The following is a 16072-nucleotide window of genomic DNA, read 5'->3' on the forward strand; positions in this document are numbered from 1 at the left end:
CATTTTTAAGTAGAGGTTCAATAGTTTGGAGACCCACTCATCAATTTAAAGTGGCAATAAAAAGTTTAACCGTTGACTGGTATTAACTGAGGAAAACAAATATCACCAACATCTTGTCAAGCACAGTGTCAATTGGACTTGCTTAAAAGGAAAAACGTACAAGGCGATCCCACTGTCAAATGGTAAGCTATGGAAGTCATGTTGCTGGCTCCCGACATAGCAAATGAGAGAAGGTCAAAATTGGTGCTGTATAACTGGGCACCAAGGAGGAGAGGTCCAGCTTAGGAACATGGGAAGCTGCCATTGGTCCATTTAACTAAGTACTACAATGACAAGCTGCAGCTCTTCCAGAATTTCAGCAGCAGTATTTTCTGACCCTACATGGAGACACTGGAAATTGGACCTAGCACTATTTGCATACAAGTCTGCCAACTGAGCTACAGCCCTAAATTTTACCTTCTCCCCAACATGCCAGTTTTGCATTTGGAGGGATTTTTTCTTTCCTTATGGAGAAACAATCACTCATGTGAGTCCCCACTGAAGAGCAGGTCTAACCCAATGGTTTTTAATATTTAATCCAGTACTGCCCACCAAGTATACAACATTAGCATGAAATGTCTGCTGAGCACAAGACCCTTGTGGCCGATATGAAGTTTGGTATTAGTAGACAGCTCTCAATGACCGGCACTATTCAGGCAGCCATTTCTTGCCAAGCAGATGAGTGGATAGCTCAGCTGGCTAGAATGTGGTGCTTATAATGCCGAGGTTTGCAGGTTCAATCCCCATGGGACAGCTGCATATTCCTGCATTGCAGGCAGTTAGACTTGATCAGTGTTTGCCAAATTTAGGTCTCCAGCTGGTTTTGGATACAACTCCCATCATCCCTAGCTGGCAGGAACAGTGGTCAGGGATGATGGGAACTGTAGTCCAAACACAGCTGGAGACCCAACTTTGGGAAACACTGGACTAGATAATCCTCAAGGTCCCTTCCAACTCTACAGTTCTATGATTCTATGACAGCGCTGAAGGCACATTTGACTAAATATAATGAGAGGAATGGCAGAAGCAGATTCTGTGCATGTACCTTTTACTGAGGTGAGTATTTAGCATTTAAACCCCATTGTCATGTGCTACTTTGTGTATATGGGGGATAGAGAGGTGTCTGGGATTTTATCCTCAGGGCAGGGGATGAGTAGTAGATCAAAACTTTCTTCTGTTGAATTTCAGATGGCATTTCAAGAGCAGTGAAGGAGCTGTCAAAAAACCCCTAATGCTTACTTTTGCCTCCCCCAAAGCTCTGGATTGCCCCCCCCCCCCAATTTGTAGATAGCAGCTCTACACCCTCTGGGCAAGAACCACTGGTTTACACCCAGCGGCAACTAGACCCCAGTGTCAGATCACAAATTATATGAAGCGATATGGAATACGGAAGCACAAGAAACTCTTGCTTCCTGCTACAATGTGTGAAATGGGACTTGAGCATGACACTTGTAATAAGGTCAACGGTCATTGGAAACTCAAGGAACTGACTATGAAAAATGCTTATCCTGGCTTTACAAGTGTCAGATGTGGTTTTGGTTTCTCTGCTATATCTTAGGCAGCACTTTTGGGAAATATGCTAGCTCTTCCTTAAGACAGTTTCTTTCTTGCTCACTGCAGTAGCCAATATCATTTTAGAATGTTATTCCAGCTAAACCAATAAACAAATTATATCAGGCTTATATTCTTGAGATAAAATAGCAGGTGGTGAGACAGTCAAAACAGCTTTTTTAAAAAATTAGCATGCAATTGCTGCCCCACCCCAGCAGCTTCACCTACAATTGACAAGGATCTCTGTGCAACTTAGTTGATGCCATCCTTCTTTGAAAACTCCGAACGTGAAAGCAGTTGGGAGAGCTCTGACACTTTTTGCAAGCTGAGAACCTGGTACTCAGAAGCTGTTGTATCACAGCAAGTTTTTATCTCGCCTCACTTAAAAGAACTTAAACATGAGTTGAAAACCCATCCCAAGTCACAGAGATGTATTCTTCCCAAGCATGGAGCCACTGCCAACCGGGCCAATAAGCACTTTAGTTTAGCATACCTGGGCAGAAGCCCTCAACTTCACATAAGCCCTCTCTCTGTGTATGCTCAAGGGGAGATTAACGTTTCTCAGGGGCCAGAGTTTTGGCAAAGAAAAAGTGGCAATGCAACCAAGCCTAGGAAACGACCCCAGGTACTTTGCTTCTGACCTGGCTGAGGCCAATTCTACCAGTCTACAAGAAGGCTGATCGCTGAAGAATTGATGCTTTTGAATTCTGGTGCTGGAGGAGACTCTTGAGAGTCCCATGGACTGCAAGAAGATCAAACCTCTCCATTCTGAAGGAAATCAGCCCTGAGTGTTCACTGGAAGGACAGATCCTGAAGCTGAGGCTCCAATACTTTGGCCACCTCATGAGAAGAGAAGACTCCTTGGAAAAGACCCTGATGCTGGCAAAGATGGAGGGCACAAGGAGAAGGGGACGACAGAGGACGAGATGGTTGGACAGTGTTCTTGAAGCTACAAACATGAGTCTGACCAAACTGCGGGAGGCAGTGGAAGACAGGAGTGCCTGGCATGCTCTGGTCCATGGGGTCACGAAGAGTCGGACACGACTAAATGACTAAACAACAACAACAGAAATGGTCTGTCAATTGAATGTCCAGTTCCCTGCGAGCAAATTCCATTAAATCAGGTTTTCCCAAATTTGGGTCTCCAGTTGTTGTTTTGGACTACAGCTCCCATCACCCCCCAGCTAGCAGGACCAGTGGTCAGGGATGATGGGAATTGTAGTTCCAAAACAGCCAGAGACTCAACTTTGGGAAACCCCGCATGAAACGGTAGCCAAGGCACCTGACTTGTTTTTCTCTCTTACCAAACGGCATAGGGGGAACCTCGCAGCGAAGAGCTCTCGCCTTACTATTCCAGGACGCAAAACTGAGGGAATTTGGCTGGTGCTTAGAGGTGCGTCTCCCAGCTTTTCCCGCACCACCCCCCTAGGGCGAATGGAACGCGCCATGAAAGCCTCACCGCGGCCCGAGCTGTACCAACCCGCTCTTTAAAGGGGGGGGGGACGGGACGGAGGATAAAGAAAGAGGGGAGAGAGTTTAACCTTTTCCTGCCCACCACTCACCGTATAGCCCCTCTCCAACTCGCTCTCCTCATAGCGGAACGACGGGATGAAAACCTCCATGGTGCGGTCGCTGGTGCGCAAGAGCGCAGGCTCCGGTTATGGAAGCGCCTCCGGGACGGGGACGAGGGCGGGGGAATGGGGAAAGGGGCGGGGCGAGCGCGGGAGAGCGCGCGGCCGCGGGAAAGGGGCGGGGCGGGGGGAGCAGGAGACCCTCCACGGCCCCGAGGAGCGCAAAGCCTGGCGGAAGGCGCCGTCGGCCAGCGCCAATCATGTGACTGGCAGGGACAGCCTTTTCCTATTTCTATGGGAACCGCCGATGCTCCCCACGTGATTGCGGGTGCAAGATGGCCCGGGAAAGGGGAGGGGGCCACGGGGAGAAAGAGGCAGCGGGCGCATCCGGAGGGTGATGTACAATGACGATTTCTACACACGAGGGGAATTCCTTTCAACAAAGTGTAGGATCGTGGGAACGAAAATAATGAATAGAGTTGGGGCATAACACAACTGATCCCACTGTGAATGGTTCACTTTGTGGTTGTTGCTGTCGTATTATCATGGAGGAGCCAAATGATGTTCACAGATTTATCTGGGCAGCTAATTTTCAGGAGCACAGTCCACAGGCATTACGATTCACAGTGTCGAAGGCCTTAGGTCAATAAACACCACATGCAGAGATTTATTATTCAACATCAACTTCGTTTGACTGGTCATGTTGTGCCTTCCAAAACAACTACAGTGGTACCTCTGGATTTGAACGGGATCCGTTCCGGAACCCCGTTCGTATCTAGAAGCAAACGTAACTAGCGACGGCACGTCTGTGTCGCTTTTCGCCGCTTCTGCGCATGCGCACAATGTCATTTTGAGCGTCTGCGCAAGCGGCAAAACTCGCAAGTAATGCGCTCCATTACTTCCGAGTTGCTGCGGAGTGCAACTTGAACGCGCTCAACCCGAAGCGCATTCAACCTGAGGTATGACTGTACTCTCCAAACTTAAAAATGGAAAGCATAATGCTGGTGGTCAACAAGAGGTTTAAAGACTCTCAAGGCTAACCTAAAAAAATGTAGCATTAACACAGACAACTGGCAAACACTGGCCTGCGAGTGCACCAGTTGGAGAACAGCCTTTACCAAAGGTGTCATGGGCTTTGAAGACGCTCAAACTCAGGATGAAAGGGAGAAACGTGCTAAGAGGAAGGCACGCTTGGCAAATCCACACCGTGATCAGCTCCCAGCTGGAAACCAATGTCCCCACTGTGGAAGGATGTGTGGATCCAGAACTGGCCTCCACAGCCACTTACGGACTCACTGTTAAGACCGTGTTTATGGAAGGCAATTTTACTTGGCTATGAGTGATCACCAAAGAAGATACAATGATATACAATGAATTGCAAAAAAATGTTTAAAATAACCTTTTCTAAAACAAACAAACAAACCCAGAAGCTTTCCTTTTGGGAATTATAGGGACAAAGCTATCCAAACTGCATAGAAATTTATTCATGTATGCAACTACAGCGGCAAGAAGGTTACTTGTCCAAAAATGGAAAGAAGTCGTCCCAGCAAAAGAAGAATGGATACAAAAACTTATGGACTATGCAGAAATGGCAAAACTTAGCAGAAACATAAGAAATCAAAATAAACTTTTTTTAAAAGAATGGAAATGGTTTATTGAATATTTACAAGTAAACTGTAAACAGATTGGCAGGATTATTGTAATAACCTGCAGTTTGATAAGAGTATATATTTAAAGTAGATGAATAAATGAGTAGATTAAGTTAATTTGGAAGATGCAGGAAATATAAAAAATAAATCTAAGGAACCGCAGGATGAGGGGGAAGGATGCCAAATTTTGAAATGTTAAAATAATTGTAAAATTATTGAAATGTATAAAACTGAAAATGGTAAGAAACCAGAAGCTTTTCTTTTAGGAATTGTCGGTGCCCAAAGTCCAAGTGTATGCAACCACTGCTGTGCGGATGCTATTGTAGCCCAGATATGGAAAAAAGGCACATTCCCTACCAGAGAAGAACAGCAGATTAAACTGATGGACTATGCAGAGATGGCAAAACAAACTGATGTTTGTTTGCTTGATGAATGTTTGTAAATTTAATTATTATTTTTTTAAAAGGAGGATGTCCTCCCCTCTAGCGTTCTGGCACTGGTGGTGGCTCCAGGGAGAACACCTTGAGGGAAAATGGTAAATTAGCAGGATTGCAGTTAGTGCCACCTCAGAGCTCAAAAGCACTTAGCCCACAAGGCAAACCTAAGAAAAGGGGGAGATGCACAAAGATCTGGGATAGCTCAGTCAGCAGAGCACGAGACTCTGTCAGAAATGGTACCTTTATTTTTCTTCCATAGTGGTAAGCTTTCTTCAATGACAGTATTTACTTGTGGCCATAAGAATGGTTACCTGCATACCCTCCAACATTTCTCCAATGAAAATAGGAAGGTCCTATTCTATTATTATTATTATTATTATTATTATTATTATTATTCCCCATCCATCTGATTGGGTTGCCTCAGCCACTCTGGGCAGCTTTCAACTCTCTCTCTCTCTCTCTCTCTCTCTCTCTCTCTCTCTCTCTTAGTTAAACATTAAAAAACTTCCCTACACTTGGCTGCCTTAAAGGTTGAATAGTTACTTATCTCCTTGGCTCAAGGGTCTCATGATTCCATACTCTACGATGAGAAGAGGGATGCCCTACCATACCCTCCAATGTTTCTCTGATGAAAATAGGGACACCCTAAGGAAAAACAGGATATTATGGGATCAAATCAGAAACCGGGAGAGTTTCTGTAAATCCAGGACTGCCCCTGGAAAACAGGGACACTTGGAGGGGCTGTACTTGACCAAAAAAACCGAACAAAACCTGACAACTAAATTTAAGGTTTGTTTTTTTAAAAAAACTTTTTAAAAGTTATCCTCTCATTTCTCCATCTTCTTCTATGCCACTTATATAAAGGACATTATTGCACCTTATCAGAACACCCAGGTGTCCATCAATATATTTGTATTTGCAAGCTGCATATTCATGTAGCCATTGACAGAGACAAGGTAGCCTTTGTATTCCATTCCCCACTTCAGCTTCACCATCACTGGCTTCCCAGTCATCCCATTTAAGAAGGGCTTTGGGTTAAGAGGCAGACTCATAGCAACCCTGGGTTCGAGCCCCACGTTGGGGAAAAGATTGCTTAACTGCAGGGTTCTGGACGAGATTACCTTTGTGGTCCCTTCAAACCCTTGCGATTCTATGAAGCCTGTCTTCAGACCAACCAGAAAGCACTTTTAGTAATTTTAGTGACCTTACCAATAAAGAGTACTGTGCTAGTGGCATTTAGTGGCTAGGGTTCATTCTTGTATAAGCCTGAAGTTACAAGTGGAACGAGCCTTCTTTATTCGTGTCGCCTATAGTTTTGAATGGTTTTGAATTGTCCTCAACTCTTCTTCAGGGTGAATTTTAAGCAAAATGAGAAAGGGGGCAGCTAAAGGAGAGAAGCGGGGAGTCAGGGGAAGCTGGGAAGATAGTAAAGCCGAGCAGTTTGCAGATAAGATACAAGGTCTGTGGTGGCAGCATGCCAAGTGGAATGCTAGATGTAAACATGTTTTAATTTGCACTCCTCCTTAAGATTTTCAAACTGCTTGGCTTTTTGCAATGTGTCCTGCTTTTCTCTTTCCCCTCTCCACTTGGGTTAACATCCACCTTGAAGGGCAACTCTAGGTAACATACCCTTTAAACTGCAAACTAAAAATAATTGCCTTACTGTGGATTCCACCCCCCCCCCATAGGTCAACATTTCCACCTATAGCTATGATGTCTGCACTCACAACTTGTGTATTAATTTCACCACCGTTCATCTTCCTCATTCTACTGTACTTGGATTTGTCTGGGGAAAGTCTCATTAATGGACAGACAGAGGTGCTGAAATTGACTACCACCTGATAGTACAAGTTGCTCTTGTTCATAATCACATAACTGTGATGCTGTTAAAAAGGTGTGTGTGTGTGTTCCTGTTACTTTTTCCCTGCTTGGACTCCAAGGAACAATAGTAGACAGTGCTTTGTTCTTGGAAACCAGATGCACGTCTTGCTATATGCCATCAGTATACTGAAGGACAGGAATGAACAGAGCTTACTATTTTGTATCCTGCAGTAGCAAAAGAAAGCCATAAAAACCCCACAAAGGCCTTCCAGAAAGCAAACATTTACAGTACAGTGGAAAATCAGAAGTGGAGGGCAAAATCACAGGGGAAATCATAGTAGTAAGTACTGAGCAGTACTGGGTGGGTGGAGGTTTGGAAGTTGCTGCTCTTCAAAAAGGTTCAGCTCAAAACTAAATTAGTTCAGGAATCTGTTTCAGATGTTGCATTGCACATTCAGTGTCCAAAATCAAGTAGATGGGTATCAAATACATATATGCATATTATAGACATAGCTTCATGAGGGAGGTGTGTAGGGTAGGGTGGGGAAGATTTAAAATTATCCTATTTTTAAACAAGCAGTTTAAAAGAGCTGCAGAAATTTAGCATTACCCCCCCCCCCGGATATAATGCTATGAATACTTTTGGTATTTTAAGAAAATAATTGTAAATAGGATTGTTATAATTTCAGTTCCTGGTTTTGTTAATAAACTAAAGCCCAATTGAAATGTATTTTTTTTCCTGGTGTTGTTAGGATATAGACAATTATGATCTCTGCAGACTGGAAAGAACATACAAGGGGTTGTATGCAAAGCTGACCATACAATTAGATTAATGGGCATTACTTAAAGTTAGGTGCATGGATTCCAGTGGATCTTCTCCAACAAGAACTCAGTTGGATAAAACCCAGCATTTTTTTCCCAAAACAGGAAACAACATTTCCTGCTGAGTAGAGAAATCTTAACATCCTCAAATGTTACTTTATCAGCAATTTGTTAGTGTAACTATGCTCTTAGGTTCTTTTGCAAGCCCACAATTCCTCCAGAACTGAAACTCTGTTACTAGATGTTGGTTTGCAAGTTCTATTTTAGAGTGAAACATTTGTTACATTTAAGTCAAAGTCTGTAGATTTAGTACTACCTCGGGATAAGTATGCTTCAGGATAAGTATTTTCGGGTTGTGCTCCGCGGCGACCCGGAAGTAACGGAGCGTGTTACTTCTGGGTTTCGCCGCTCGCGCATGTGCAGACGGTCAAAATGACGTCACATGCATGTGTGGAAGCGGCGAAAAAAAAAAAAAAAGCTTCTACTCAAGTGTAGTTGTTTAAGAAATCCATTTTTTAAAGAAGCTATACCATGTAAAAAAGTGTTCCTTGTTAGGAAAACTAACCCAAATTCTTCTCAGCCTAAATCTGCATAGCTGCTACAATTACTGAGTGCCAAACACACTTAAACGAGCTAGGAAATGAAGAACGAAGTTAAGGATTAATGTTTCACAAGGTACATCCCTTTTATTACTGAAATCACAAAATCTTGATTATGTACAGGAATGTGTTATGTGAACATTAATAAATGCAATTTGTTTCATAAAGATCAGGTAGACAGAACATAGAGTAAAGAACAAAAATAACTTTCTGGCCTTGCATCGCACATTTTAGTGCAAGTATTAAGACACAATAGTGTTCAATTCAGCAAGTATTGCAGAATGTCATGCCACAGTCCACTTCAAAGAGGGTCAGGACATGCAGCTGTTAATAAAATGCTGTAGTATATAAAAAGCCACATGTTAAATTCAAAATATATAGTGGTTTATTTGGATAATTTTAAAGTGATTTTCACTATGGAATTTAGCTCAGTTGGGACAAACATCCGAAGAGTCTTCATATTTTGAAAGAGTCTTCTTCTTCTTAGGCAATGGCTTTGGCTTCAGGTAGGAATGCCTCCCAGTATTTTATCAGCTTGGGAAAAGAGGAGAAAGGAGTAAACATTTCAATTACTTACAAAATCATCACCAGTTGCTTTTCTGCATCTCAAATGGCAAGAAAGTCCTTCAATACTATAGTATCACTTTCGGAAGCTTAGACTCTTTAATTTTCATGCAACTATTATGTAAATGAAAGTCTGAACTAGGCTGCTCCCTTCTTCCCCTAAATAAAAATGAGTTCTTAAGGGCACAAACAAATCTGAAACCAAGTTTGCTTGTAAAATGTACACACCAGCTTTCATTTTAAGAGATACCCAATTTATGCATTACTCATATGACCCAAGCCAACTTTTTAATCCAACTGTGCTGTGCTCCACTGACATTAGGAAAGATGTCTTTCTCTCTAAAATAGAAATGCTATGACCAGCTTTATTGTTCAGAGTTGTAGAATATTTACATTACGTAAACTTATTAAAGAAACAAAAGCGCAATGTGATATTTGCCTCTACAAATAAGTTACACAGAACACACTGAATTTCTCTGCCAGCTCCCTGCTGAATTAGTAATGTTTAATCAACCAAGTAAGAAAGATTAGAAGAGACAGACTTAAAGAGAAGCTCCTGAGCAGCAGGGTGTGTGTGTGTGTGTGTGTGTATGTGTGTGTGTGTGTGTGTGTGTGAAGTTCTTTTAATTTATTCATCCAGAGTTAGGAATGAAAACCCCACCAAATGAATTACAAACACTAATATCAAGTTTACCTGTTGTTGTGTTTGCACTAATGATTCCAAATACTTGATTATAACAGTTTTGAAGTCTCTCACGCGTTCTTTCTGTTAGCACACAAAACATAATTACATATAGAACAAGTTAGCCAACATTTTTGCTCCGTCATGATTTTCTGAACTTTTACATTGTTTATTGATAATGTATACGTGCCTCAAATCTTCCTACTTCTTTGCGTATTGTCTTGGAGATTTGTTCAAAATCCCTTTCTCCTTGTAGAACTTTTGTTTCCCACTGAAAGAGAACAGGCACAAACAAAGCTTAAATACGAAGCATTCAAAAGCTCCCTGCTTGATAACATTGGCCCAGCCTTTTACAGCAGGGGTGGCTAACTTTCTTTTGCCCAAGGGTCAAATGCCATCAATGGGTGTGGCTAATATATGCATTATACACACACAGCAGACATGCAGGCACACAGCAGTCTCTCTCTCTCTCACACACACTCACAATATTTCCACCTCTCCTGGATGCATTCGGAAATGCTGCATTTTCCTTTGTGCTCAAGATCCACTGCGTTCTGTGCAAAGCAAAAGGCAGCATTTCTCCCCACCACCACTCCAGTGTTGGGCTGGGCTGGGCGAAAATGCAGCCTTTTACTCTGAAAAGCAGGCAGAGGGGCTTTATTATGGCCCTGTGGTTCTTAGCACTAAGATCAGGATAAAGGATCAGAGGCTCTCTAAGGAGCAGGTAGAACCAACCAGGAGATTAACAACAACAACAACAACAAAATCTCTTAAGGACTGGCAGGCCATTTCTTGTGCTTTGGGCAGGTCAGATGCAGGCTGTGTGATAGCCACACATCCTTTGTAGGGGTCAGCAAACTTTTTCAGCAGGGGGCGGGTCCACTGTCCCTCAAACCTTGTGGGGGGCCGGACTATCTATCATCCATCTATCCATCCATCTATCCATCTATCTATCTATCTATCTATCTATCTATCTATCTATCTATCTATCTTTGGGGGGGGGGAATGAACAAATTCCTATGCCCCACAAACAACCCAAAGATGCATTTTAAATAAAAGCACACTTTCTACTCATGTAAAAACATGCTGATTCCCAGACCGTCCGCAGGCCGGATTTAGAAGGCGATTGGGCCGCATCTGGCCCCCGGGCCTTAGTTTGCCTACCCATGCTTTCAGCGGTTCTCAACCTGTGGGTCCCTAGATGTTGTTGGACTACAACTCCCATCATCCCTGAGCTTTGGCCTTGCTAGCTAGGGGTGATGCGAGTTGTAGTCCAACAAAATCTGAGGACCCACAGGTTGAGAAAGGCTGCTTTACAGGGTTGTTTAAGGATTACTGATAATTACACACGAAGCTCTTTTGTTCACCATTAAACATTTAATAAATGCCACAAGAGTCTACTGTGAGAATTGCCAACAGATATGCCCTCTAATGATAAATCCACTACAGTTCACTTGAGTCTGTAGACTATAACAGGCAATGCATTGCTACTGCTTATTCACCATGTATTCTAGCTCAAGACTAATAGTACCATTTGGTCCCAATGCTTGACGTTCGGGATAAGCTGTAAAAATGACAATACTAATTGAAGGAGACGTGTATGTACTGAACTGTAGTGTCTATAGGCTGGAGAAAGTTGGCCGCCTTTATAATGCTCCTCTCATAATGCTCTTGGCTATTGTTAGAAGCTTTGGGTTTTAAGAACACTTAAAAGTGAACTGTAACAGGTTTTATTTTAAGACACTAACTGAAGCCCAGGAATCAGCTGTCAGATCCAATTGCTTCCCTATGAAAACAAGCCAAGAGTACACAGCAGAAGTTCAGAAATATCTATTACGGTGTGAGGAGCAAAGGAAAACTCTGCCTTTCTTCAAAGGTCCCTAGAAAAGGCACCAATGAGCAGAAATAAGGTTACAGCACAAAATATGCTGAGCAGTAAATTACTAACGGAAATTAAAAGGGTTTAATTGTGAAGCAACCAATAGTAACTTGGGCATATACAGTTAACCCCAAAATGTAAGAAGATTTAACTTTCAAAACTCTTTACCCCTGTCAGATCAAAGTTACACCAAGCACAAATGTGTAGAGCCACAGAAATAGAATTAATCTGGTGGCAGACACCCTAGGCCAGGGTTTCCCAAACTTGGGTCTCCAGCCTTAGAAACCAGCTCCTGCGGGCCAAGAGATCTCCCCCACAATAAAATATGAGGGGAGTGCCCCCCCCAAGTTGATGAGCATGACCATTCAAATGGTGTTCATGCACCGCTCCATGTTATCAATTATGTGACACAGGGCTTACCTGCCCCCCCCCCCGCAATATTTTATTCAAGTTGACACCCCTGTCTCCAGTTGCTTCTGGACTACATCCAGTCCTCCTAGCTAGGGGGGATGGGAGTTGTAGTCCAAAAGACCCAAGTTTGGAAAACCCTGTCCTGGAACCTGCAATCCTCAACCTGGTGCCTACAGCTCGTATACTCTGAGCATTGGCCATACTGGCTGAGTCTGATGTGAATTGCCATTCAGAACTGAGAAAAGGCACCAGGATGGGGGCGCTGTCCTAAGACGTAGGTCTCCTACAACCTGGTGCCCTTCAGATTTTCTGAATTGCAGCTCAGACTGCACACAGCTAGCTTAAGGTTTATGATGTATTAGTGGTTCCGTGAAGCTGCCTTTTAATATTAAACATCCATATTAAATACTTAATTTTTCAGTTTACACACAAATATATTTGGCACTGGGCCACTTTGCATGTAACGGTAAGGCAAACTATGGTTTAGTGCACACCAGCAAGCGTGTGGGCTACTGGAGAAAAGACTGTGGCTGCTTTGCTTCTCCTCCTGACATTTTGCTGCTGCCAGTCTTCAAAACTTCCATTGTTCTAGGCGCATTTTGCGACAGGAAATTTCATTAGCATGAGCAGCTTCTGAGCTCTGGGTGCAGCATCGTGCCTATGATTTCAGATTAAAATTGCAGAGTGGAAAGAAAGGAGGACCTTTTCCTGCCTCCCCACTTCCAGCTCCTCTCTGAAGACTGCAGAAGAGACCTTCTTAAAAATATTAGGGGGGTGGGCAGGGGAAGGACTACTAGACCATGTGAAAAGTGAACATAATATTTTAGCTGCAGTTCATTAATTTTCAGCTCTGTACTCGTTACAAAAAAGTAAGCCTAGACATTCTGTTGTTGTGCCCATAACCTAGGTTTAAGGTGCCATTTAGCTCCTAGCTTTCATATCTCAGTTTCTCACACTGGCTGCTGCACTGCACTGCACTAACCCATGGTTCTACTTGCATGCTGTCCAAACTTGGGTCCATGGTTTAGTTCTCTAGATAGAAGCAAACTTAAAACTGTAACCATGGTTTTCTGAGCTAAACCATAAGCCTTGGTTCAGATGGCACACTAAGCCAAACCATAGCTAAGCAAAGTAGAACAACTTGAGGAGCAAAGCAGCCATGAATTCCTCTCTGGGAGCCCACGCGTTCCCACTAAGCCATGATTCTTAGTTCATGTGCATTAAGACATGGCATTGTTTAGTGTCACATGCAGAAGAGGTCATCGTCCACCCTACAAAGAGTCATTTCCAACAGAGAGAATTCCACCAGAAGAATAAAGATGGTCTGAGCTATGCGGATATTGCAATGAGTATGTCAAACTGGCCATACAACGCTTCCATCACAAAAGCCACAATGGAAGGCTTTCCAAACACATGCAGGCAACAGCAGTGTGATAGCAACTTTGTACAAGGAACTCACAACATGAATGCAACTTTTACCACCAAGACCTTTAGAAGAGAACTTAACTGCGATCAGACTTAGCACACTTAGAAATAATCTTTAGCATTAAAAAGGGGATTAGGCACCAATTCACAAGTCATTAGCACGTCAAGTTCACTTCAGGTTTAAGCTCCTAGTGCTCCAAGCAACAGTCATGTACAGAATATGTTGTGTAGGATTGCAATGGCATGCAACAAACTGCTAGTGCAAACAGCAGCCAGTCTAAGAGTGCTTAACAAGAGTTCAAAGCTGCACCATGCTCATATTTGATTTTCACCCTATGTGGCTAAAGGGTGCTTATATACCAAATCTCCTTTTATGGGAACTGAGCCTAAATCTATGTAAGGGGATTTTGTGGGCATTCGCCCTACTAAACAACCAGGAGTTTGTGTTCCCTTCCTCATCCCTAGTTTAAATAAGGCTACTGGAAGTGGCAGACTTTGGGCTCTCAAATTTCAGTGGTGCTCTGTCCAATGCTAAAATTTGTGGTCCCCCTCACCCCGATACCTCTTGCACTGCATTCTAGAGCATTTTTATGGCACCCCCTGCAGCACTGCAGCCAGGGCAGCCGAACCGGTCACACTCCCATAAAACCATCTCTGGGGCCAATAAGCCGTGCTTGAATCCATGTAAGGCAGAAGTCCTTTGGGTGTTTCCTAGAACTGGAAACTTTGGCTGTTCTACACTGAGTTGCACTATCCTGAAAGGTGCAAGGTCTAGAAATGGTCTTTAACTCCCCTTTGTCACTGGAGGCCCCAGTAACCCCGGTGGCTTGGACTGCTTTGTGCCAGCTTCTGCTTATGTATCAGCTACAACCATTCTTTGACCTAGATAGCTTTGCCACTGCAACTTATGCACTGCTAACCTCAAGAATGGGCTGCTGTAATGTTATTTATGTGGGGCTGACCTTAAGGCTGGTCAGAAAGCTGCAGATAGTGCAGAATATATCAGCTGCTATGATGCTAACTGGGATACACTATTACACAAACAATGCACCACTCTTAAAAAGAGCTGCCCTGGTTACCTGAGAAGGTTTAAGGTTTTAGTGAAAGCCCTAAATAACTTGAGCCCAGCTACCCACAGAAACACCAACCACACTACTCTGACCAATAAGTAGGAATGTCTGATGAGTCCCTCCTGGCAATGCCACAACCTGCAGAGATTTGTCTCATGGCGATGAGGGAAGGACCTTTTCAGTTGTGGCTCCTTTCTATGGAAATGCCTCCCTTCTTGTCTAAGGCAAGAGTACCAGTGTGTTGTTTTCATTGCTTGTAAGAGTGTTCTGATCTACTAGCTGCTGTTTTATCTTGTACTGCATATTTTAATTTAATTTAATTTTATATTTATTTTTATTTTCCTTATTGTTTATCACCTTGCTATTTCAAATGAAAGGTACTATAGAAACACGTAAATACTTTTAAACATATATTAGTATTAACATCAAACCCTGTTAAACCATTGCCCCTGATTAACCATAATTTGCAAACTTGTTTCAAACTCTCCCTTCAGTGGGAAAACCTGACAAGTGTTAACTGCCAAACTCTGTATCAACGTTATACTTAGTTGCAATTAAGATAGCAGAAAACAGGCATGATCAAAGAGCCCATTCTCAATTATGTAGCCACAGGTAAACAATCAGGAATGCTGTAACTGTCCTTGTCTATACAGCGCTACTGCATAGTTGGAAAAGCTACCATTCTGACCCACAGGACTCTCAGCTGAAGAGAATGAACTATTTTGCTGTTTCATAAATGGAGAACTTGAATATTCTTATACTGTGATTAGTTGCATTTCTTATGCAACTTATGAAGCAGCCAGAACAGGAAAAAGCAGCATGGAAATAAGTTATCCTACCTCTTCGATTTCCTTAGTGAAGCATAACAGAAAAAGTGCAGAGATTATGATAACTTCAAAATGTTTTGACAGTTTTACTGAAGTTATACCATACATATATAGGAGGTATATATATATATATATATGGAAGGAAGTGTTCCATCAGTAAGTAAAAACATTGACTATTCACCATGATTTTGCAGGATTATGTGTTTTGGAAGTTCGTACTTGACTGCATTAGCAGAGAAGCAACTGACCTTTGTCTCAATATATATATTTATTTCAAATAAATGGAAGTCTCCCACTCACTTTGTAAAACATCAGAATGAAGGCATGTTTCAGAATCCATAGAAGCCTAACTTAAGCATGAAACTATTGAACCATTTGCTGCTCTGATAATGGAACACACAAGCAATGATTAAAATTAATTAAAAAATAATGCACTTAAAGCCAATGAATGGAGGGGGAAACCGCAGCCTTACATAGGGAAAAGCACTGCATTCCAAAATTTACCTCTTTGATTTCATCTTTCGCTTGCTGCAACTTGTCAGGCTTGTTGGCGAGCTGAAGTTTAGCTTCAGCCTCTCGTTTTTTCTGTAACATGACCTGAGCATCCTGCCATTTCTGCCAGCATTTCATTCGATGATCAAACACTCCCTGTAAGCAATAGTGTTGACCATTGAAAAGTGGCGAGTCTTTACAGAATCTTAGATTTAAACAGGTAAACATGTCAA

General features: G+C 42.7%; 2 protein-coding genes and 1 pseudogene across 6 annotated transcripts in view; all 3 read right to left on the reverse strand.

The window, feature by feature from the left end:
- The window catches only part of SNX24 (sorting nexin 24), a 76390-nt gene extending 73007 nt beyond the window's left edge, over window positions 1–3383 (reverse strand). The window contains exon 1 of one of the 3 annotated variants that reach the window (XM_081880618.1): window positions 3153–3383. In XM_081880618.1, coding sequence (XP_081736744.1) covers window positions 3153–3212 — 60 coding nt within the window. In that variant the 5' untranslated portion in view covers window positions 3213–3383. The remainder of the gene's footprint in view (window positions 1–3152) is intronic. The other 2 variants (XM_081880616.1, XM_081880617.1) reach the window with 2 other exon arrangements.
- Window positions 3384–5740: 2357 nt separating this feature from the next.
- On the reverse strand, window positions 5741–8378 carry LOC309352209 (small nuclear ribonucleoprotein F pseudogene; annotated as a pseudogene). Its single transcript has one exon. The product of its transcript is annotated as a small nuclear ribonucleoprotein F pseudogene (transcript).
- A 473-nt stretch (window positions 8379–8851) lies between these two features.
- The window catches only part of SNX2 (sorting nexin 2), a 30065-nt gene continuing 22844 nt past the window's right edge, over window positions 8852–16072 (reverse strand). Inside the window, exons 12-15 of one of the 2 annotated variants that reach the window (XM_081880504.1) lie at window positions 15852–15995; window positions 9926–10006; window positions 9748–9819; window positions 8852–9023 (exon numbers count right to left, since the gene is read on the reverse strand). In XM_081880504.1, coding sequence (XP_081736630.1) covers window positions 8973–9023; window positions 9748–9819; window positions 9926–10006; window positions 15852–15995 — 348 coding nt within the window. In that variant the 3' untranslated portion in view covers window positions 8852–8972. Of the gene's footprint in view, window positions 9024–9376; window positions 9820–9925; window positions 10007–15851; window positions 15996–16072 lie in introns of those variants that run through there. The other variant, XM_081880503.1, reaches the window with a different exon arrangement.

This window comes from Podarcis erhardii (genome assembly GCF_964252035.2).
Source record: "Podarcis erhardii genome assembly, chromosome: 11".
Classification (NCBI taxonomy): Eukaryota; Metazoa; Chordata; class Lepidosauria; order Squamata; family Lacertidae; genus Podarcis; species Podarcis erhardii.